General features: G+C 34.4%; 1 protein-coding gene across 2 annotated transcripts in view; it reads left to right on the top strand.

Annotated features, from left to right (window-relative positions):
- Window positions 1-24,108, top strand: part of ELP4 (elongator acetyltransferase complex subunit 4) — a 154,422-nt gene that overhangs the window by 41,292 nt on the left and 89,022 nt on the right. For both annotated transcript variants that reach the window (XM_075502052.1, XM_075502053.1), the window contains exons 6-7: window positions 5,055-5,139; window positions 10,583-10,771. In XM_075502052.1, the coding sequence (XP_075358167.1) occupies window positions 5,055-5,139; window positions 10,583-10,771 (274 nt within the window). The remainder of the gene's footprint in view (window positions 1-5,054; window positions 5,140-10,582; window positions 10,772-24,108) is intronic.

The following is a 24,108-nucleotide window of genomic DNA, read 5'->3' on the forward strand; positions in this document are numbered from 1 at the left end:
GAGGTTTTTATTAGTATTTGTATTAGACCTCATCTTTGATGGTTTAAGTTCAGGCTGAACTGTAACTACAGCCATTGAAGAGGCACCTTAAACTATGTAGTCATCATGGAAAGCATACCTAATCCAACATACACGTTCTACATTGAGGTCGTAAGCTATAAGTTCTGCAATGACAAGCTAGTAATTGTAAAGACGGATTTTAGAAGCTCAGTATATTTTATATTGCACTTTTTTTATTAAATTATCATAGGTTCTGTTGTGGGCGAGGCATTCCCTAAGTGTTGTCCTTTTTGGGTGGGGTTTTTTTTCTGTTTTACTGATAGAGACCTTCCACTTTTGTATGTAACTAATGTTCTTCAGAGAATGTACTTAATCTGTAACTTGTTAGATGCACCTAGAATTCACCTTGTTGACCAGCCTTACTTTTCCATTTCGTTTTCAGTTAGAGGGTGACTAGCTTTGGAGGCCTTAGGTTTTATTTTTCCTCCTTGAAATTTGGAACAGTTCTCTTCCCCCTCCCTTCTTTTCTTTGGGTAGTGAACAAGAAGAACAATCCTTTGCTCTCCTTTCCTTTCACCACTCAGGGATGTAACGACAAAGAACAGATTACACAGTTAAAGCAGAAAATATACAAGAAAAGTAATGTACCACATTTTCCTGGAAAAACAGTGATGCATCTTTTAATAAGCAAGGTCCTTTGTTATAATGTTTTGTGGCATAAGAACCATGTATTTGTAAATAGGACCAAATCATCTTGGTGCTTCTAATTCTCTAGCATCACATTAAGAAACCTATTTTATTTAAACTGTTCTTCAGTGAGTGAACTGTCTCTGTAATTGTAGCTAATGTCTATCGCAAGATAATTACAGTGCTTCCCTTGCAGGATCAGAGACGTAGAGGTTTTATTTAGGCCAGAAACTCTTGGTCCTTTTTAGAAATCCTCTCTATCTATACATATGTCCCCCTCTTCCTATCCATACAAGCACTTGGCTTCTTTATGGACTTGCAAAGAAAGGAGATTCTTTGACTGATTAGACAGAACTAAGTTATTGACTGGCCTTTTACTTTGCAATTAAAGATCAGATTTGGAGTTTATATACATCATTTGTTCACCTTAAAGTTTGGATCAATCTTTCTTTTCTTTCCTATGTTTTTGCATGCATGTGTGTGTATCTGCTTTTTGATGGAGGGAGATGAGGAGTACTGTGTTTGCTCTCCTTTCTGTAGTTCTGGTACCTGATGGCTAAATTAGATTACAGGGTCCCCTTTTGGATAATCACTCAAGATGGGTAGAAGTTCATTGCCCCATGATAAACATTAATTGAAAACAGATTGGGAAGTCTCTTCTCCTGAAGGAAGTAGTAAATGGGACTGGGTGTTTGGTGCCAAAAGAAGGCATGAACCTTCTCTTTCTTATCTCATTGTTTTTTATGTTAGGGAAGGGCAGTTATGTCCTGGCCCTAATGCTAGGACCAGGTTAACGGGGTTGTGCAGCTGACAGCAACTGTTTTCCGGTTGTTGTTGCTAGGATAGTCTGGTGTCCTTTGTTGCATTGCTAAAGCTGGTACTTAACAGGAAGGCAGAAATATCCTCTGTGATAACCCTGTGCATCGCAGAAAAGGCTTACTTTCTACCCCTCTGCTTCTATCCTCATTGTTCAGTTGCAATTACCAAAAGAGAAAATTTTATAATCAAGGGAACTAAAATAATTAAGCTGTAGTTTTTCAATAATACTCATAAGTTTTACCTTAAGAATGTATGTGCTTTTGAAAAAGAATAAATTTATCTGGAATCTAGATTTACCGATAAATTTAGATAAAACAGGTTTAACTGTCTTGCCTAATGGGGTCTCCTTATACATAATAAGGCTATTTGTCATAGCCTTGATAACCTAACCTTTGTTAACTGCTTAGAAACTGTCAACAGAGAAGTCAGAGGCTCCGTTGTAACCAGGATACCTTCTTGCCAGCTCCTGCTTTATCCATTACTAAATTGCTAAACAAAAAAAAGAGTAAAGAAGGAATTGTTTAAACTCATTATCAGAATTAAATGGTGTTTAGTAACAAAGCTAAAAACAGACTAGAAATTAGAAAATAAGAAATATCTTGTTTCCTTCCTTAAATATTATGACAAATATTGCCAGAAGGGTAATGCAACTTGTTTTTATAAATAGTGTTTCCAGAATATTTTTCATGTCCTTATTTACATAGCATGGTTCAAATTCAAGTAAACCATTAATATTTTAGCAAGAAGTAGAAGAGCACCTATTTTTACATTCTTAAAAAAATCTGTATGCATTACATTATTTTCTTTAATTCTTTCTTTGCCACAAATCTTTTTCTGATGGATTAATTGAAGATCTCTTTTATGTGTTTGTTTTAGTTTTGGGACCCTTTATTTCTGCTAATGCTTTAGGTATTTTATTCTTTAATTCACTAACTTTTGAAAGCAAGTCAGTAACAAATCAGGAATTGGCAAGTATTGTGATTGCAGTATATTCTCTGGCATCCCTGTAGATAGCGTGGTAATACTCATAGGCAAAATAAGTGATAGATACACAAAGTTGAAAATGCTAGCTTGTGGTGACAGAGACCACAGCAGTCTTTTCGTATTACACATACTGTGTTCCTGGCTATGGCTACAAGATAATTGCAAACTCCTTCCTAATGTTGGTGAGCAGCAGTTTCTATCTTTTCCAAAAGGATAGAGGAATATCCAAAAGGATACACAAATGCTTCTGGTTATTGTGAAGTGCTGCAGATTCTCTCCAGCTCTGACAAAACTGGGAAGAAATCTCAGCACTCTGTAAGCAACAAGGATTGTGTGTGTGTGTGTGTGTTGCGATAATGTGAAGACATGGAGAAAAGACATTTTGGCTAGCGTGGAGGCTAAAGCCCTCTTCCCCTCCACCTACCCTGTAAACTGACACCTGCAAGACAATATAGGGGTAACATTTAACAGCCATTTCTTTTGCAACTAAACACTAGGAAAGTAATTGACGTCATAAGCAAAAATTTACTCTTTCTTTTCTGTTTTCAGATACTCTTTTTTATATAGCAAGGCAGACTTTACACGTTAAATGTCATGTTGAGATTATATATTGCCAGTTATTTTCAGCTGTGAATTTCATAGGCAATATTAAATTATTAAGTTACATCAATTTAACCAGTAGCCTTCTAGGGTACTAAATTTGAAAACAAAGAAACGGAGTTTAATTTGGAAACTCTTCCTTTTATTTATATCTGAGGAGGGTCATCTCTCAATGTTTTCTGACATTTGAGTATTTCAAAACGTGAAATTATGACTATATGACTTCTTTGATTGTAGATGTTTATAACTTAAATATATCATTGGGGGGGTTGGGTTTGACTTGATACTGTTTTCTTGAAGGAAATGTAGGATTCTGAGTTAAAGCAATGGTGTAAAAGACAGATGTTTGCAACTCTTAAGTGATTCTCAGAACAGTTGTCTTCTCTCCTGTGCAAAAGTATAAAAGCAAGTTTATTTAGGTTTATTTAGGTATTTAATAGTAAAATACATTTGGATAACATTTTTGGCTCTTATTAAAGTAACAGGAATAGTTTCATTAATGTTTGGACCAGGTGATCTTCAGACTGAATATTAGGAGATTTTACTTCACCGAAAGGTTTATCAAGCACTGGAACAGGCTGCCCAGGGAAGTGGTTGAGTCACCATCCCTGGAACTATTTAAAAGACGTTTGGATGAGGTGCTTATGGACATGGTGTAGTGGTGGTCTTGGTAGTGTTAGGTTTATGGTTGGACTCGATGATCTTAAAGGTCTTTTCCAACCTATATGATTCTGTGATTCTGTGAGGTCCCTTCCAACCTGGGCTGTTATCAGACTAGACATATAAAATGATTGGAGCAAGTAAGAATATTTTTAGAGGCAAAATTTTCAAAATAGCCTGTCATATTTCCCAAGAAGTACACAAGAAGGTTTTAACCCACAACTCTTGATGGTAATTAGTGAGAATAGAAGGAAATGCCAAAGCTAGAAAAGAGAGAAGGGCTTAAACTCTCAGCTGCAGTGAGGAACCTACATAAAGTCCAGACACACAAGCCAGTATGCTCTATGGGATTTAAGAAAACAGTATGACTCTCTCAAAAGTGAGCAACTGGCTTGCTTTTTTTAAGTAAAGATTAGGACTTTCTGTCCTTTGTATGTGTTAGCCTGTGGACTGGAGAGCATGGCTGGGATGGATATCTGAAGAAGTGCTTTGGATGTGCAGGAACTGGACCTTCTAAGACTTTGATGAGATGATTTGCTGAACTTTCATTTGATTTAAGCCTGCTTAAATCTATTTTTAGTCACTGGTTTGCCTTTTTTTAAATTTTATTTTATATTTTCTAAATAATACATAAAATAAATTCTACCTCACAATTCTGCTGTCATGCAAATAAAGCAGTAATAACACCTGTAGTGTATGGATACAAAGTGGAACTGGAGCATAGCAGAATGTGTGTTATGCTCTGGTGCGGTATCTGAAAAAAAATACTAAAAAAAAAGAAACAAATTGACTACATGAACTTTTTAATTGTGAAAATGTTGGCTCTTTCATTTTTTGTTGTTTTTGATTGTTGTAGCAGTTGTATGTATGAAAGTTTTCAGTAATGGAAAGTCAACTTCATCAGGGCATTGATTAGGTATACTTGGAATAACATTTGGGTAGATCTTTGTCAGTTATAGAAGATTAGTACTGAGCTGTAATGGTTTCAACTTTAAGTTGATACATTGAATCATTAATCTTCTAGATGTAAGTGAGCCTGACATAATTAAGTTATCTTAATCCCTAGAGATTTTAGCTTTCACTAAATGTCTGAGCACTGAACTAGTTAACATGAAGCAATCACAACTGCTTATACTGTCAACTTTATTCAAAGAGGTTCCAGTTTTTTCTTCTATGACACTTTTTTCTGTATGACACTTTCGGACTGAAAGCTGCATCTGCTTATATTTATTTTTAATACAGCTGTTAGAGACATATAGGAGAGTATTAAAATGTGTTACTAAGCTATTTCTTTTTACCAACAGTAACATGAACAGTGCTTACGCAAGGCTGCTTCAGTCCATTCAGAGGATCATTTACCAGGAAGGGTTTGATGGCTCTGATCCCCAGGTACTGAATACCCTCGTACTCTTCTATAAACCTGTAACTAATGTTGTTTTCTGAGTTTTCAAGGGTGGCATAAGAAGGTCTTGGACAAAGTAACAAGGAACAAGCTGTTTCTAAGCATTACTAAAGTAAACAAGCAAAGTAAATAGAGAGTGTGGTTCATATTTTAATGTACATTTGGAGTTTTTACCTGTTACAGATATGCAGACCATGTGAGAAAGAACTGTAAGCCAACATTAGTAAAATGCATATTCTGCGCAATTAGCTAATAAATAGATTGACAAATACAATGTAATTAAGCAAAACACATTTTCCCCTACAGTATTTTTTTTCCAACTGTTGCTTTAGCAATAATGTGTTCGACTCTTGAGATTGAACATTTAATCTTAAACTTTCAGACTTTTTCAGTGTTGTTTTAACTGGAGTGGAGTGGATTCTTTAATGAACTAAATGGTGTGCATCTTTATGTAGCGAGCATTGAAACACAAGTAAAGAAATAAGAATGCTATTTCAACTTACAAATCCAAACAGCTTACCAGACTTCTAAAGATCTCTGTACTCTTCATAAATCATACTGTGGGTAATCAAAAACATTTTAAGTGTAGCAACATAGCCTGAAAGCCCTTTTCTAATTTGAGCAGTGCCCTATCTATTATTCTTTGTCATATTCAGTAATATGTGAGTCCTTTGGAGTTGATGGAAATAAATTATCTTCATTGTTGTACAACAGAAATGTTACTACAGTAGAAGTTAATTAGTATAGATGCTGGAGACCCTCAAAGAATGGAATATAAGACTGTGTACTATTACTAGTTGAATATCTTGGAAATCATTTTTTCAGGGAAGATAATGTTGGAATGGATGTTTTCATGTCTAACAGTACATTTTAGAAATGTTACCTGCACAGAACACTTGCGTGTAAATTTAGGTTATTTGTGCTCAGTGTTTAGTCTCTGCTGAGATTTATGGGAGAGCTTGCCTTCCCTTTGGTGGCAGTGCCAGTCTGGAGAAGTAAATTGGTCCCTGACAGGCACCTCTCCCCAGTCGCTGTGGTAGCCATGGCAACAGGCATGTCATCCTACGTATGGCACCGTGCACAGAGATGCTCCTCCCGCAGGGTGACAGGTCCTGTGGAAGCCCGAGAGCTTGCCGGCTGCAAAGAGCAGCACTGAAAGAAACAAACACCCTGCCAACCTTCAGCCAGCAAACAACCTCCTACTGAAGAGATTAGCCTGGTGTTTCTTATTTTTCTTGGCATATTCCTGATTTTTTTTTTTACATGTAAAAGAAAACGAAGGTTGGTCAGAGCCAATATTTTGGGGGTTTTTGCTTGCAAGCAGGCAAAAATTAAACATCAGGGATAGTTATTTTCTGTACCTGTTGTTCATTGTTTCAAAATGTCTTACTAGTGTCAAGAAAGCAAAACCAGAACTTTAACTCAGATTAATTTAAAAGTATATGTTTGCTAAATGATGTACATAAGTTTCTGAGGTGTAGCTTTAAAAGTTAGAAAAAGAGTCCTTTTTCAGGCCGGTTTATCCATCTAGAAAGCCATTAGCACTTGCGTAGTTGTTTCTGTTTCAAGGGAGATAATGCATATGATTTCCTGGAGTGGTTTCTGTTACTTTCTTTTAAGATTCCTCTTTTCCCCATGCATCATCTTTCTTTGTATACTCAAATTTGGTACATTTAGAAGCAGTATATAATACACACTTCTTAAGAATATGTCCAGAGTTGAATGTAGTTATGGCCCAGAACACATCTTGGATCTTTTCATCTTCCAAATCTTCCGTATTCCCTTCTATTTACTGAGCCTTCAGAAGTACTTTTTAAGTAGCCAGATATGAAGATTGTAAAGTGAGGACCAGCCTGTGTTCTTCTGGACCTTTGTCCTTTCCTGTGTATAATAGTAATACAAGCTTCTGAGAAGTTTGTGCATGTATGCTCTTCCCCCCTAAATAATCCTTTCCCCTTTGGGTGGGTCCTATTGGCAGTGGCTTTCGTGAAGTTTGGAGAAAACTGCAAGGGCCAAAATGTAGCAGGGAGGTACTGAACTTTCAAGAGATTTGCTTACTGATTTTAGGTAGATCCATTAATCACTGTCTGTGAATGACAGAAGCTGATGCCATTAATACTTCATTTTTTGTACGGTGAATTATAATCCTTCCAAAATCTCTACTATGGAGGTCTAGAAATGTGTTGCCTGTTGGATCTGGATTCAAAGGAAAAGTTTAACCTGACTGGTAAAACTTTCAGATATTTTCGTCTACTTTCACATCAATATGCCAATGTTACTTAGACTTACTATTCCTTTTTACCAGTATTTGAAGAGGTGTCTGGAGAAAAGTGAGCAGAATGTGACTCACCCCAGCTGACAGAGGTTTGGCACAATTAGAAAAAGTAGTGAAAACTACTGTTAGAGGTTTGGTAGACCTCTGATAAAATGGTCAGGCATGTCTAGTATGATTAGTTAGCGTTAGTTTTATAGGACCACCTGCTGTTGGCCATCATAGATTAATATTCCTTGACTGTCCTGCATGACTTCGTGGGCCTTAGGACAGTAATTCCTCTTTGAGGTATTAGACTACAGAAAAGTTTGAGTGAAGTTAACCAAAGCAATTACCTGTTTGTTCACACTGACTAGAACATCTTTGCCAAGATCTATTTGGAAATTCAGGGTCTGAATGACCTATAACCTAGAAATACGAGCATCAGTTTTACATCCTTTCTAAAACCTCCTAGTAACTCTTTGCTGCTGATCATTAAGTATTAATCCTGTATGAATTGAGCATGGTTTTAAGTCATACAGGATAGTACTTGTTTCAGAATATTTTGGGGTTTTCATGTTTGACAACAGAATTTTCATAGGCAACTATATTTCCTTAACATTTCTTTGTGTACTTTGGAGCTTCAAGTTAGGTGACTTTTGGGGTAATAAATTTGGGGAGGTTGGTTTTTTGTTTGCTTGGAGTTGGGTTTTTTTAATTCTTCATAATCAGAATTCTTGCTGCCAAAGCAAACATTGTTACAAAAAATACATGAAAAAGGTAAAAAAAAAAAATAAAAATCCAAACTTCCTAACTAATGAGAGTATAAAAGATCTAGTGGTATATCTAAAAAAATGTTATCCTAGTCTTTAGTGCAGGCTTGTTGTTATAGAAACTTAGACTTACGCTTTCTTTTATTTCAGTTATGGAATAAGCTGTTTGTCAGGGTCTTGTGGGCCTGACAGAATTATACTGGTAGAAATTCTGTTACTGGCCAAAATAAATACCTCTGATATCTGGTGTTTGAATAGCTTGATCTTGTACAACTCTTATGATTTAATATTGTGAAAGAAGCATCTGTCATCCTTTATCCAATAAGGGAACTGATATTCTGATACAGGTTTTTGTCTGTATGTTGTTCTTATGGATGTTATTCATAAGAAAAAATATTTTTCTCATTAAAAACGTTTCTGTAAGTTTTATGTATGTTTGCTTTGAAATTTTAAAATACCAGAACACTTCCTCTGCATGGTCAATATCCATTATTTCTGGATAAGATAGTTTTCTTAAATGCCTGATTTTGTACTATTGCTTAAACACACATGAAGAAATGCATGAATCTGCTCTGATTAGAAGTCACTAAAGAATATTAGACTAGTTTCTATCTTTCCTATTCTTTTTAAAACTCTGAACATCCGAGCCTAACAGATATCATACGGAGAAGTCAGATTGTGTCATATTATCCTGTACTATTATCCTGATCTTCATACAGTAGTGTAAAATGTTAACTTTACGTAAGTATAGCCTAAAAGCCTGCAAAGCCCAAGACTAAAGAATCCACCAGAGTTAAAACATGTATCGCTTTCACAAAGATTGTAAGCGAATTGGCAGATCAGCTCACTGTGTAAGCCGTGAGAGTTGGATAAATGCAGAGCCATGTGGTACTAACTGTGTTTCACAACTCAGGCTCTGTCTACCCAATATAGAGAAGGAAGTATTTATAAGAGTAGCCTCTTGTCTTGTCAAAACCTTTCCTCTGGATTTCCAGAGCAGCTGTGCAATGTTTTGTGCTTGATAGTTACTGTTCATTCCAGCTGGTGGAAATGAATATCTACAGTTTATCAAAGCACTTTGGTGTAATGAAAAGTGCCTGGAAGCTTTTATTTGTCTAAACTAGTATTTTTTATATATATATATATATATATATATATATATATATATTCTATTATATATTTTTATATATATGTATAGTATATTATATATATATAAATATATATATATATTTTTTATATATATATATATATATATATATATATATATATATAAAAAGCTGGCCTTTAAGTATGAACCCTGAACTCTAGAAATGTATCTTTGATCACCTTGCACAGGAAATCTTTCAACAAGGGTGCTTATTGTCTCTCTCTCAGCTGTTGATAGCAAATATACCTAAAAGCCTTCTCAAAGATCACCAGGAAAGGTCATATCAAAAAAGCAGAAATGAGATTTGTCATCGTGAGAGATGACATTTTACTTTGCACAAACAAATTACAACTCTGGCTTCATAATCTGCCCCTTCAGAAAAGGGGCTTTATCTTAGCCACTGCCTCTGTTGGATGCTCTTCTGCCAGCATACTGCAGGGCAGGAAACAGTCTTTAGGTAGGTAACACACAAGGCTGTTAAGGATTTTACATGTCAAAACAGCTTAAATTCTAGTACCCAGTAGCTAACTAAAGCAGATCCAGAAACACTCATGTCAAGGACTTTCAGAAAGGTGTAGTCCTTAAGAGACAATCTGCTGATGTCTCCATCAGACTGTTTCTCCATAGCTGTGGGTAGACCTTCCTTCATTAGTTGACAGGAATGTAGATGATACTTACAGAGATTTCTAAAATAGTGAAAGGGCCATGCATTGGTGAGGTAGGCCACCGACCTTGTTCATTTAGAATAAGCAGAAAATGTGAAACTAAAGCAAACAGTCAGAATAGTCAGGTTATGAAAGTAACACAGCAGAAAGTTGAAAATAGAGGGAAAAGTTGTGTTTGATTACTCTCAGGCCATTCCAGCAGACCGGTTTAGAGCTGGGAGAAAAGATTCTTTTGCATGTTTTTAAGGCAGTGATGGAGGAGAGAAAGGCCATGAAAAACCATAGTATTATTGGATTTTGTGTCAGAATATACTTACATGTAGCTGGTTAAAAAATGCAGATTAGTAGGTTTTGGTATTTCCATGCTGTCTCTTACACTTGTACTTGCTTATCTGACATAGCATGATATCCAGTCAGTGAAAAAAATGCCATTCCATTTGTAATTTTTATAAGATCGTCTGAGATTAAGTTATGATTATGTAAACTATGTAATTATTATGGATATGTATTCCATAAATTGTATTTTTAAATACATTACATGACATTTTGCTCTTAATGTTTAAAAAATAACAAGTGCCTTTTTTTTTTCAATAGAAAAAACAAAAGAATATTTTGCGGATAGGAATTCAGAGTCTGGGTTCCATGTTGTGGGGTGATGACATTTGTAGCAGTGATACTCCTGAAGATATTCATAGTCTTACAAAATTTCTGTATGTTCTCCGTGGCCTCCTCAGAAAATCTTTGTCAGCCTGCATCATCACAGTGCCTGCTCACCTGATCCAGGTAGGAATGCTGCCTTTGCTATTTCATAGCTGACACATCAGTTAGCAAAAATGTAAAGTTTATGGTAAGAAAATAAATGCAATTTTGGACATTTTGAAAACTTTTTGTTCAAAGGGCAAAGCTAAAACATAACTTCACTGTAGTGTTTCTATACTTTTGTGGGACAGTCATGCTGCAAAATCTACAAAGACCTAAGCATAAAACCATCTTAGATACAGTTATGCCTTATGTGGGTGTTAGTATTTTTTTGAAAACTATCAAAATTTCAGAAACTCTAAAAAAGCAAAAAAGAATCCTGCTATTAATATCTTTTTTAGTTTTCTTTTTTACAACATCCCTACACACTTTTCCACTGCCTTCAGAATGCTCTTTAGAGTTTTAATACAAGACATTTCAGTCCACTGTCATCTGTCATGCTCATTATGATGATGTGTGATCTTGTTTTTAAAGCCAGGAATTGAAAGATACAGGTTTACTCTTTAATTCTAATATCCCCTTGTATTGGGACCAGGAGCAAACCAGTTATGGTATCAGAGTAATTTTCCCAACTGCAAAATCAGAAGCTGCTAACAGCACCTTTCCTGAGAGTATATGGAGACTTAAATGTATCTTCTGGAAAATAAACATTTTTAGCAAAAGGCAAAATGTAGATAGTGTTTTTTTCTGCAAGTGGAATTGTAACTTACAAAAGCAAAATTATTATTCGCAGTGAACAGAGAACCTATGATTTTAGATATTAATTTGATTTAATTATAGTAAAAAAGTACTGGATAAAACCTCATATTATGCAAAATGTTTTCATAGTAGATGCGTTTATCATTAGATTAAATCCTGTCTTAGGTAAGTACATGACTCTCACTTATGGATTGTATTTTGTAAAGGTGTTTGAATACCTGCCAGTGCTATTTATCTAGATACCTGATGCACTTACTGCTTCAAAAATAAAGAAAGAAATTTGATTTTCTAGTTTTACCATTGCAATCAAAAGTGTATGAATATTCCTCTTGCAGTACAAACCTCCATCTCCTTACTTAGCTATTTTTCAATATTAGATGGCAGTTTGCCTTCAAAAAGATTGACAGTAAAATTTAGTGCAATGGATAGAATTTGTGAATGTAAAACTAGCATCTGTCTTTTTACACATTGGAATTACCTGTCCATAATTGGGACACACAATCAGTTTCATTGTACTCTTTTTTATATATTATGTCAATAAAAGGTATGATCATATTTTAGAGAAGTCCAGAAGCGTCTCTAGGAAACAAACTGAAGGACAAAGTTTTTTGTTTGTTGCAAACTTACCTGGGAAGTTGATTTTGGGTTTGTGTTTATAAATTCCATATAAATCAATTCCCATGGAGTTAGTATTGAAATTATATATCATTTTTTAAATAACTGATTTTTTAATTTTAACAGAATTGTTTTACAGTAAGTGCTAGAATATTCTGAATTAAAAAAAAAAAAAAAAAAAAGAAACATTATTTCCAGAATCTTTGCTTAGCAGCCTTAAACAAATGAGTGCATTACATTTTTTTGGAAATTGTTAAACTTCATGTATCCTTCTTTAAGCACTAAACTGTGGAGAAAACTGTCATTAGGAGGAGCAAAGCTGCTGAGGGTTCCTTATACCCCACATTACTCAGTTCCCAGAGCCCTGCTGTGTAGTTGTTCCACTCTCCAAGAAGCCTGTTAAAGAGCCCCTGAGAGCATGTGTACAGCCCTCCATGTTAATAGTTAATTGGTGAGGATGGCAAGATGAGAGGACAGCCGAACATGTGGTCTCTCAGGCTCAAGCCGTAGACAGACCTTTAGTTATAATAACAGCAGCTGCTCACATTCTCACAACCCAGCTACTCACCATTCTGTTGCTGAGGTTTCTTGCTGGATTAAAAAAGTAAAGAAAATATCTTTTCTTTCCAAAAGAGTAAGAGAGAGGGATTTTTTTTCCAAGTGCATTTCTGTATATGTATTTAATTTGATCAGAGTAAGTTCTAGCATATGTTTTCTCTGTTGAATCTTAAAGTCAGTATACTGAAGGCATAGAAAATGCACACTATTTTTCTGAAGATGTAGTACATTCCACGTTTATTCCCTGAACTACTGTTTCTGTATTTTCTGCGTTATCTTTTGCTTCCCAACTGTATTAATTAGGTGGTCTACAAGTAAATTCTTCACGTGAATAATTTCCATGAAGGTAAATATAAGTTCAGAATCACATTTTAATCAAGGTTTTGTCTGCATAACATATACAGAAAAATAGTTTCATTTTTACCTGCTTTGTCTTGAAAAAATAAATTTTTAGTAGTGACTCATACCATATCTTGTCTCTGTCAGCCCTCAGTACTAGTTACTCCAGTGAAGAAGAAATAAAACTCACAAATGGTGGTACTGATTTTCAACAGGGACAATGTCTTTCCAACTCAAACTAGTTATATTTTTTATATGCAGTATATGAATAATGCATCTATATATATGACACACACACACATATATATATATATATATATATATATATATATATAGTTTGAGATTGGTTTCTTTTATATATTTTGCCAAATACTTCGCATGTTGTACTGTGACAGGGAGTTCCACAAATTAAATCTACCTGGTTTCTTTCTTTTTCAGAAAGTTTAATTTTGCCTTTACTTTTCGTAAATTGTATCTTTGTTCTTGGCTGATGAGACAATAAGATGAGGCTCCCTATTTTATCTTTTCTGTATTCTGATTGTTTTGTATTTTTTCTCATGCTGCCTCCTTAATCTGTTTTTAAACAGCCACTTTTCTTTTGATATTTTACTTTGTTATAGTAACGTAATACAATAATGCTATTATTGTTTGTTCACTTTTCCTACATTCTAATGTCTGCTTTGTCTCTTTGATGACTAGTGAACATTAAACAGTGATTTTGTTCTTGATGCTTTTCCCTCTGTGGTACACATCCACCAATGTGGTTCTTTCATTATTCCAGCTATTCATTGTCTTGGATTTAATAACTTTGAATCGCATTTATCCAAAGATGATGCTCATTCACCCAGTTTGATAGGACACTGAATGTCTTCACAGTCTTCTTTAAGGCTATATTTTGGTAAAAGACACAAATTTACAAAAAATGTGGTTGTGTACAGAGTTTGTTCAGAATGATTTAAAGATATTGTAGTCCACCAAAGAACACAGATTCTTTGTGTTTTATTGATGAAATGTCTAGTGCAAACTGCATGAAGAAAAGGGAAAATTCTCTTTTCTCAACCACAAAAATAGGAATACATTATTCTGGAAGAGGATTTCAAGAAAATGACACTAAAAACTTATCCAATTATAAATTTTATTCAGATGATGTGTGACAAGTTTTACTTGATTGATATTTTCTGCTGATTGAACATACTTTTATCTTACACTGTCTGTCAGGTAATAAATATTGAGATACTTACAAGTATGATTAAAATAGTTGATGGAAGGTTATTTTTCAAGTCTTTCTACTGCTTCTTGAAAATGCATTGTGCCTATGAAATCAGATGGTGCATTTGAAAAGAGAAAATTACTTCCATTTTTAAAATCTAGCATTGATCAAGGAGAGCAGACTGAAGAGGGATTTCATTTGTTGTTACACTTTCCAAATTTAAGGAATATTACAAAAACAAGTAAGGACTCTTTTTCTGTATGTTGATAATCTGTGTGGTTTAGTACCTCATTTAAAAAAAAAAACTTTTTGTGCTACAGAGTGTGACTTAAAGGACTTTAATGTCAATGTTTTATACTTATAAAAGCCCTAAATTAGAGTTTAAAATATTTTCCTGTTGTATTTTCTTCCTTTTCTTTAATTACTAGACATCATTGGTAAATCCAAAAACATCTTTCCCCCAAAATACTAAATAATGTTTGTAATTCTGTTCCTCTTCTTCCCAATTTTGTATCGCCTAATTAATATTTTTTTTAGTAGATTATTATTTTCACTGGGAGAAAGCATAACACTTTTATTAAAGCCATCCTTTATTTTGAACTTGAAGCTGTGTTCCTGGTAAGGACTAACAACCATATTAGTCAGCATGTACCAAGGGAAATTAATTGACTAATGAAAAGTCAGTATGAATAAGTCTTGTTACAGAACCTGTCCTCAGAGTCTGAAGTTCTGTTTAGCAAGGTATTTTCATTATTTCATCCAGTATGTTAAAAAATTAATTTCCTACAATATTAATGTTTTGATGCTATGAATTCACTGAAGTGCATAAGTTACTGTATGTTTCAGTGTAGAAAAATACAGAAACAAACCTTTTCACATCCATAGCCTTTTGTGTTCACACTGAGTAATTTAGCAGCTAAACTCGAAGTCAAGCAATAGAGTGCTTTAGAATCCATTGCTAATATAGGATTATAAGATGTGAACTCCGATAGCTTGTGAATTTCTCACAGTTTGAAATCTTTATTCCTATGACAAGAGCTAAGAGTGATTGCCTGTCTTAGAACTCTAACTTCTGAGAGTTCACAAGTGTAAAATGCTGAATAACCTTCAAATGTATTTGATGAGGTAGCCACTGCACACAAATTTGTACTGAGATCAAATGTCATGTAGTTTCTATATCATAGTTAAGCAAGCTTTCGAAATTCTCTGCAAAACAGAAACTATGAAGATGAAATGGTCTTTATCTTTTTCTATACTGGGGGCTTTTTTACTTGCTTGTCAATGTTGCATGTTGCTTCTTGTTGTATGTGAGCAATACAGTTTAACAACCATACAAAGAAATATTGAGAGTTATGAGTTTATGACAGGTATTCTTGGGTTATCCACATAGTTTTCAGATATGAATATTCTGGTTTGGATATTCTAGACATTCATAAAAGCATCTTTAAAATTACGATCGAGTAGGAAGCTGAGAGAAGTATACAATTCAAAATTTAAATTTTGGGACAGTAAGTAATTTTGTTTTCACTTTCTATTATTGTTGATAGTATTTGCTAATAAAGTTGCAGAAGAAATAGAAATATTTTGCTGTTTCATAAAAGAAGTTTATGGTTGCCAACAGGCTGTATTCTAGCTCTACCACTTCTGATTTGGTAACAACTACCCATTTCAAAAACAAATACAATATACACCTGAAGCATGTTTTTGTACCCACATGTTAATTGTCTTTTAATTGACTTAGCTATATTATGATGAACAGTCACGTTGTATGTTAAAATTGCATGCCTAAAACAGCCTTCTCATTTTAATAAATTTTACTTTTTAGAAGGACACTATATACACATCCTTATCGCCATCTCATGAACACACTTTTTATCAAAAAAATCACTTTTCCAAAATGAATATGTTAAACTTTAAAAGTTAATAAGTATATGCAACATTGCAATTTTATTTTACATTTTATGTATATAATCTGAAAATACGCCTATGAAAACTTTAAAAAATTAGGTAAGATTTAGAACTAAATCTTTCAACTGCAATATTAGACCTAAACAGTTAAATATCCCATCACAGTATGGAGATAGTCATCTGTTCAAGCATATGGAATCTTTTGGCTACTGGACTAAGTAGTTAATATAATGCCCAGTGTCCAGACATGGACACAACTGTTATGGAAGCAGAAGGGAAGAGGCTCATGTATTGAGCCCATTTGGACACTGATAAGTAAAGATTAGAAGAGTGACTTTAAATAATGCAGGACAAAGTAGTTATCTGCTTTAAGCAAGTAATTCTGTTAGAAAATGGAAGGTAGTATTGTTTTTCTGAAGCAATACTATTTTTTTCGCACAAGTAGAAGTACAAGTTCTTGAAAAAAATGCCCTGTGAATCCAGCATTAAATATGGGTTTTATCTGTTGTCTGTTGTATTTCAGAACAAAGAACAATAATTTTGTGTAAAACTATTTTATATTTAAATTATTGCATATGTATTTGCTATCTTAAATTATTTTCAAATAACTGGATATTGAATTTCTGTGCAGTGTTTGCTTAGAAACATTTTTATATGAACTTTTGGTGTTGTTTAAAAACCTTGAAATTTCAGAATCTAATTTTACGTCTTTTTGTTTAGACCTGGTCTATTAATTACAAGATAGTCATAATAAAAAGGAATACTGCATCTTTAATGATGTTTTTGTGCCTGTGTAGTTAAGCTTTAATGCTAGGGAAAAAAAAAAAAAGATTAAATTAGCCTTGTAACCTCTTTCTCTTCCAGACTGATGATGGAAAATAAAAGCTCTTAGCCACAGAATGTAACACTTAGAATTAATATTTAATTAGACCAGCAAATTGTACACCGTGGCTGAAAGCTTCCAAAGAGTTGTTAGTGCCACAATTGACCTACAAGTTTAATAATAACTCACTTCTAGGAGCAAGTGCCAGTTCAGCATAGTGGAGCCACTGTAAGAAAGTCCTGTGAGATTAAAATCAGCAAACCAAATGGCAGGCGAGGATTCCTGGGATGGAGCCTTCTGGAAAGCTGGGAGCTGGAGTAGCTTTTCAGCCAGGATTCAGATGAGAACAGTGGGCAAAAAAAGCTGATCCCTCCTGTTCTGGGAGCTTCTGGTTGTAGGCCAAAATCCTAGAACAGATTTTTTCTAAATGTTCTTACTGCAGCTATTAATTTATATCACAAATCAAGTAACGAACGACTTATCTTCATCTTTTAATTAAGTTTTAATACAAACATTATCTCTCAATTCTCTGGTCATGAATTTTACTCATGGAAGAATGGCACTTTTTTGGTATGACGTGTAATTTAGTATGTTTGTGTTGCAGAATGTTTCATTTTATAGTATCTTACTGCTACATAAAAGGGTTCTTGTTATAGTATGTTACGATGAGCAATTGATCGTAATAGTATGAAATATGTAAATTAAACACAAAATGTGTATACATTGTAAAATAGAATATTTTGAAGATTAAATAGCTTAATCTTGCCTTTAATTTTATGAACAATTAAAATATGAAGCCAGTAACTCTACCATTAGATATTCATCTGAGCCTTAATTCTGTGGCAAATTATTCTAGTGAAATAGGGCACCATAAGTTCAAAAATGTGCAAACACACAGCAACAGACTGAGGAAGGAACATTCTACATTATTTATTGGCTAGATCCTAAATAATTAAAGAAATGCCTCCTCATTAGTTAAAAATTAAAGCAGGTGAGAACCTTGCCAGCAGAGGGAGCAGTCATGTCTTTCCTTAGGTTCCCATCGTTTCCAGCCTACCCATCATTTCCACCCTACCTCTTCTTATTGCCCAGCCAGTTTCCCATCTGGACCTAGCTTTGCCAGCCTGCTCCTGATGACAGCCTATAATTTTATACTGAATAAGGGATTAGTTTTTTAAATGATTTTATATTTCAGACTCTTGCCACTTGATTACCAACATCAGTTAGATGTTCCTTTTTATATTTGTATACTATTCATTGAAATAATAGTAGAGGATCTTTTTGGTTGCCTGTGAATAAAATGCGATTCACTGTTTAGAGAATTAAAGTTGCAGCAATAGTTAGCCTTTCTGAATTGGTAAGCAAACTGCAGTGACATTTTTTTCAGGCAGAATGGCAACAAAAGGAACTCCTAAAGCTTTTTCTTATAACAAATAAATCCCAGTGGAGTCATAGGATTTCAGTTAAGCCAGTTGGTCTCAAATACATTAATTTCAGCAGTTTTGTTATGGCTCTTTTGTAATATGACTCTCATTCTTTCAGTCTACTTTTGCATCTGTATTTTATACTACAGTATGACCAACTTGTAGCATTGAATATTTTATGTGTTTAATTTTGTAAACAAATCTGTTCAAATAGTCATTTCATTTTTGCGATAATTAAAGACAAATGATAACATACAGTTTGGCATATATATGCTTTTATAACAATGAGATGATCTCATTAGTAGGGACCAAATAGTGTTCAGGGGAGATGCTGGGCTCATCTCCACCCAGATCTTGTACTAATTTCTTCCCAGCTCCCCAGCCTTCACTGCAGAAGGGCTCAGTCAGGCTTATTTCATCTACCCACTGCAGCAGGATTCATGCAAGATGGAGCCTCCTAAACCAAGCCTCAAATAGAAGTCGATAGACAGGGCTTCAACAAAAGGCTGAGTTCAGTTCCCAGCTCACTGTTGACTGGCTTGTGACTTTGGACAACTCACATGACATCTTTGTGCTTGTTACATGACTTGTAAATGAGGAATGCAACACTTGCCTGTCTTTTGTAAAGCACTTGGAGATCAACAGATGGAAAGTTTGATTTAAACTACATAGTCTTTGTTCTCACTTTCGTTTTTGTAGGCCTCAGCAGCAACTGTTATTGACTTGCTTGTTTTATCTATATTGAGTCATCACTCGTTTCACTGTTGGCCTTTAGGTCTTCCCTCCAATGGCAAAACAGACATGCTTTTTATTTTGTAGGGTGCCAAGGTTTGCTGGCATTAGATTCTTTTATAGCTCAAGTAATAGAGACGTCCAGGCCATCCATCTTCAGTGAAGATCCAAAGATATTTTTTTTACTGTGTGATATTTAGTTTTTATTTCCTGGCTAATTATTTTTCCTGAAAATTGATCCAGAATGTTTTAATTGGATACTGTGTCATCCACCTTCATCTGATATATTTGATAATAGCATTGCAAAGTTCCCATAGCAGTGACAGTGTTATAGGTATAAGATAAGGAAACCATGGCTCAAATGTTTTGAGTTTTTAAGAAACAAAAATACTAGTTCTAACTAGTTTCACAGTTGAAAGACTCTTGAGTTTATATAGATTATCAGGACAAACATTATTAAAAGCAACTTTAAGAGAACAACCAAAATCTGGAATTAATACATCATGTTAACATATTGGCCAACAGATGCTTTGTTACTTCCTTCCCATTTTTACAAGTACATTGCATCTAATTACCTGCTCATGTCTTCGCTACATGTCCTTTCTTTGCTTCTGTAACTTGTATGAAATTGTTCAAAGGTACTATTAATTGCTTGAAATTAGTTAATGTAATACAGTGTACATATAAACAAATCAACCAAAGTCAATGCTTCTGTGATTTCAGCCATATAAACGGATATTTATACTTAAGTTCTATTATAGTCAGTAAGGTTCTTCAAAGGTAAAACAAAATGCCTAATCAGTCACAATCCCTAAACGTGGATTTCCAATCACTGAAGGCATTGTAGTTTATTTCTAGGATATCTGTCTTCCAGCAAAGACATCACGCTTGTATACAGTTTTCTTGTGATATTGATACAGATTTCTACATACCAAAATTTGTTAATGTAGTGTTGCTCATCTTATATTCCAGTGGTCTGAGTGTACATTCATTTTAGAGCCAAAATTCAAAGTTCAGTTCGTAGATTTGGTGTGTGCAAGCACTGAGAACAGTGCTAATCAACTTGGGAGTCCGAATGAGTATAGAATTTTATACTTCATGGTCTTTGTTAATTACTGATATAACACTTTTTGGCAGAGCGGTTATTAATCTCTTATTTTCAGGATTTGTGAATAATGAAAAAGTGCACAAACTGTATCTCTTTATAAAGCTAGTACAAGGGCCTAATACCTAACTTCTTTTACCAAAATAAAATGTATGGCTAATTCGGTGATTTTCTGAGCAGTAATATTTGTATTAAATTGTAGAAAATATTTGTATCTTGTGAAGCCATTACCACATGAGTGTGTGATAATCTCTCAGAAAATATCAAGAATTATTTCATCTTTTGAATATCCAGCTAGTGTTTCATTATAGTCCAATGTGGCTGCCTACGGTATAGTACTAAGCTTACTTCAGCTTTATGACAGAATGTAACAGAAACAAAAAAAGGCACAACCAATTTTTGAGCTTTTTTTGAAAATTCACGCACCAAAATTTGCTTTAAGTTCATAAGGTTCATATTACTTTACATGAACTTGCTTGCTTGCTGTTTATTATTGAGACCTTCTTTCAAATGAAGTGTCAGGATTACTGGGGTCACCTGTTGGTAACAACACGAATTGTTGCCTACAATTACAGTTTTACCTAGATTTGGGGGGAGCATCTGAATTCGTCTTTAAATTCTGTGCTGTCATACGGAATGTACGCAACTCACCATTTAAACTGGGTTTTGTCCCAGTGCTAGCAGTTGTAGAAACTTAGAAAAGTATTTTTTTAGGTAATGAAACCCATTTTAGGATTCAATATATTAACTCTTAATTAAATGTTTTAAAATAAAATCAGTGATGGGATTAGATTACCAGAATGTAAAGGTACAGTAGTCAAATATAGCCTTCTACCAAAATATAGGCCTAATGTCTCTTTGAAAAGAGACATAGTCTTAAAATACCTTATTTTCAATTCAATATATAAATCAGTATTAAAATTATGTTAATGTATTGATCAGAATACAAATGCAAATATACGAATCCCATGTGACTCAAGACCATTTCCTTTTAAATTTTGAGATTGATTGTATGTACTATGTAGAAAAGTTGAAGCCGTTCTAAGAAACTCTTCCATTCTTTGACTTTTCTTTACTTAATGCAGTGCAAGGACTGAGAATTTAAATATTTTTATTACGTAAATTTTGTGAGGTTTTTAATTTCTTTAGAAGCTGACAGAATAAAAATGGGAGGACGTATCTCTGGATGTTATAAAAATTTTGACAGGAAATCAGAGGAGAAATAGAAATTAGAGCAGAGTAGAAAAGACAGATTTTTTCCTAATATGGAATCTAGATGACCCAAGATTGATTTGATTAATAGTAGTAATGATAAAATTGTGGTACATTAAGAACTCAATCCAGTAGAAACACCCAGTATTAATTTCAGTCTGTAAGTTTGAACATACAGGCTATACATATATTTGTGTTGGTAGAATACCATGCTTTATACTCAGACACAGAAGATGATACATTTTGAACTGCTTTATTTGTAAATAAGTATTTTTAAACACGCACAGATAATTACTCAAAGCTATGTAGATTCTGCAAATAAATTAGTAGGATAAAGCAATCTTTTTCCATAATTGCCCTTCCCAAAAGCTGGTTAAACACATATGTATAGTTCCCATTTACATATCCAACTAGCTACATGCATTTTCTTGAGGCGATGTTTTGAAAGTACACGCTGGTTGAGCCCAAATATTGCAAGTTTGCGCTTAAAAGAAAATGTCTGTCTAAAACAGTGAGCACAAAGTAAGATATAGAATGGAAGCCCAGCCCAGCCTGCACAACAGGGTTGCTACCATGTTGTTAGAATAATTACATTTTGGCTGAACTAACTAATTTAGAAAAACTGCAGTACATCTAGCAAGACTGAAAACTTTCCAGGACTGAGTTGGGTGGGTTTTTTTTATTTTTTAGTGTAATTTAAAACAATACCTCTTCTAGCTGCCAACAAACTCTTTCCCTGAATCTCCCCATTCCTGGCTTCCCTCCTAACCATGTCCTGGCTCACCTCCAGAGCTGCCAAGTTTATGCCAGAAGCAGGAGGTAGATTTGTATGGGGCTGGAGGAAGATCTGGAGCTCTGTTAAATTTTCAAGCCCAGATGGGGCAACATGATTTGTGTGTTTATGTCAGTATGCCATACATCACAACTATCTGTGTGCTGACGTCAGCTTTGATTGGACATTAATGTGCTGAACACTGCAAACTAGAAAATACATGATAGATACAGATCTATGGCAACAATGCCACATAAGCAAATGTCTATTTGGTGTGGCGATTCACTGTGCAAAATATTTCCCAAGATACACTGCATTAAGCCAGGAGAATATTTTGACACACTTTAAAAACAAAAAACAAAATCAACATGGGCAAACAGACTACAATTTAAGAAAGCAAAGCTGTTCAGAAGAAGAGCTGAAACCAGCATAGTGAACTATGTGTCGTTAGGCAAATATTGAATTGCTATCCCTCACTTTAATCTTTCTCAAATTAAGACCAAATAGGAAAGATGCTATTCTTATGATTTGCAGGACTGTTAATGATGAGGGTACCTTGCTGATGGTTGAGCATCTTTCTATCCACAGTTTTTGTCACCTATTGTTGTCAAAACCAGCAAGCAGAAACGTTAATGGACAGCAAACGTTTTTTCAAATGATAGAATATTTTTCTATACCAAGAGTTTAGGTTAGCTTCCAGAAATCATAAGTGTTTATTTATTTATGTAACAATTTTGTATTTCTTGCTTATACAAATAACATCCAGCAGCCTGCTGAAGAACTGGCAAAATACAGTAATTTCTGGTCTGTGGATTTATAGAGGTCACTGGCTACTTCAGATTTATATTTATACCGTCTTTATGTGATTGCCCCTGTAGAACAATGTGACCAAAAGTTTCCATTAAAATATAGTATACTGTCTCTCTCTTCCTAGAAGAGGAAATAATTTGGAAGTCAGCTGTAAGATTTTCAGGGTGGATATAATAACAAAGTTTAGGGATTGATGCATAGGCAGTGTTCTTTTACCTCAGATCACTTATGTTATTCCTCAGAAAGGAAATTCTGTAGTATAACACTACTTTAGCATTATCCATCATTAGACTTTGTAGGTAAAATTGAAGTTCCCTGATTCCATGGGGATAGATCATTTTGGCCTGTGCACAAGTAGCGGCTTTGAAAAGAGACCAGTCCCCAGGATTTAATGCCATCTGGCCCATAAGGTGGGGAAGGGAGGGGGTGTAAAGGTGCCATGGGATCTGTGGATTTAGGCCTTGCAACCTGAGCAGATTGGGCTGTGCAGAACAGGCCACAAGTTACTTTATGTAGCAGTCAAAAAACAGAATTCAGATTATTCTTTGATGGGAGTAGGAAATGTTCACCTTTCAGCTTTGTAGGCTTCGCTGTGGCTAGGAAATACGCTGTTATTGAAATGTGGGTTCAAGAAAGCAATTGATGTATTGATCACCATTTTAATAAACCTGTATGTCAGTACAATGCATAGACTTCTCTAACATATCTAGGGATGTTTCCTTTCTCTCTGCTCCTAATTACTTTATAAATTGTTATTATCAAACAGTTTCCCAGTATTTAAATTGACCTTTCATAATAAGCATTGGTTGTATAGTTTATGAAAGAGGTGCAGAATGTACAAAATGCTTTAAAATTAATAAAAAATACAGAACTATAACTTGGAGCTACAGAGCTAATTCTTCATACTTGGAATGGGTATTTTGAGGTGATTGGTCTTGATATCCCTGAAGGTATGATGGGTATAGCACCTACAGCCATCAAGAACAAGAGTATACCAGCTGTCCAGGTAGCTTTAAGATAACTACTTCTTATCTTAAAGAAATATTTTGCTTTTTAGCACAGATTTGTCTCTTTCTTTTTTTTTTTTTTGCTCATCAAATACTGACATCATCAAAGCATTTAAGAATATTTTATTCTGAGTTACCTCTGAAGAT

This window comes from Mycteria americana, chromosome 5, assembly GCF_035582795.1.
Source record: "Mycteria americana isolate JAX WOST 10 ecotype Jacksonville Zoo and Gardens chromosome 5, USCA_MyAme_1.0, whole genome shotgun sequence".
In the NCBI taxonomy this organism is placed as follows: Eukaryota; Metazoa; Chordata; class Aves; order Ciconiiformes; family Ciconiidae; genus Mycteria; species Mycteria americana.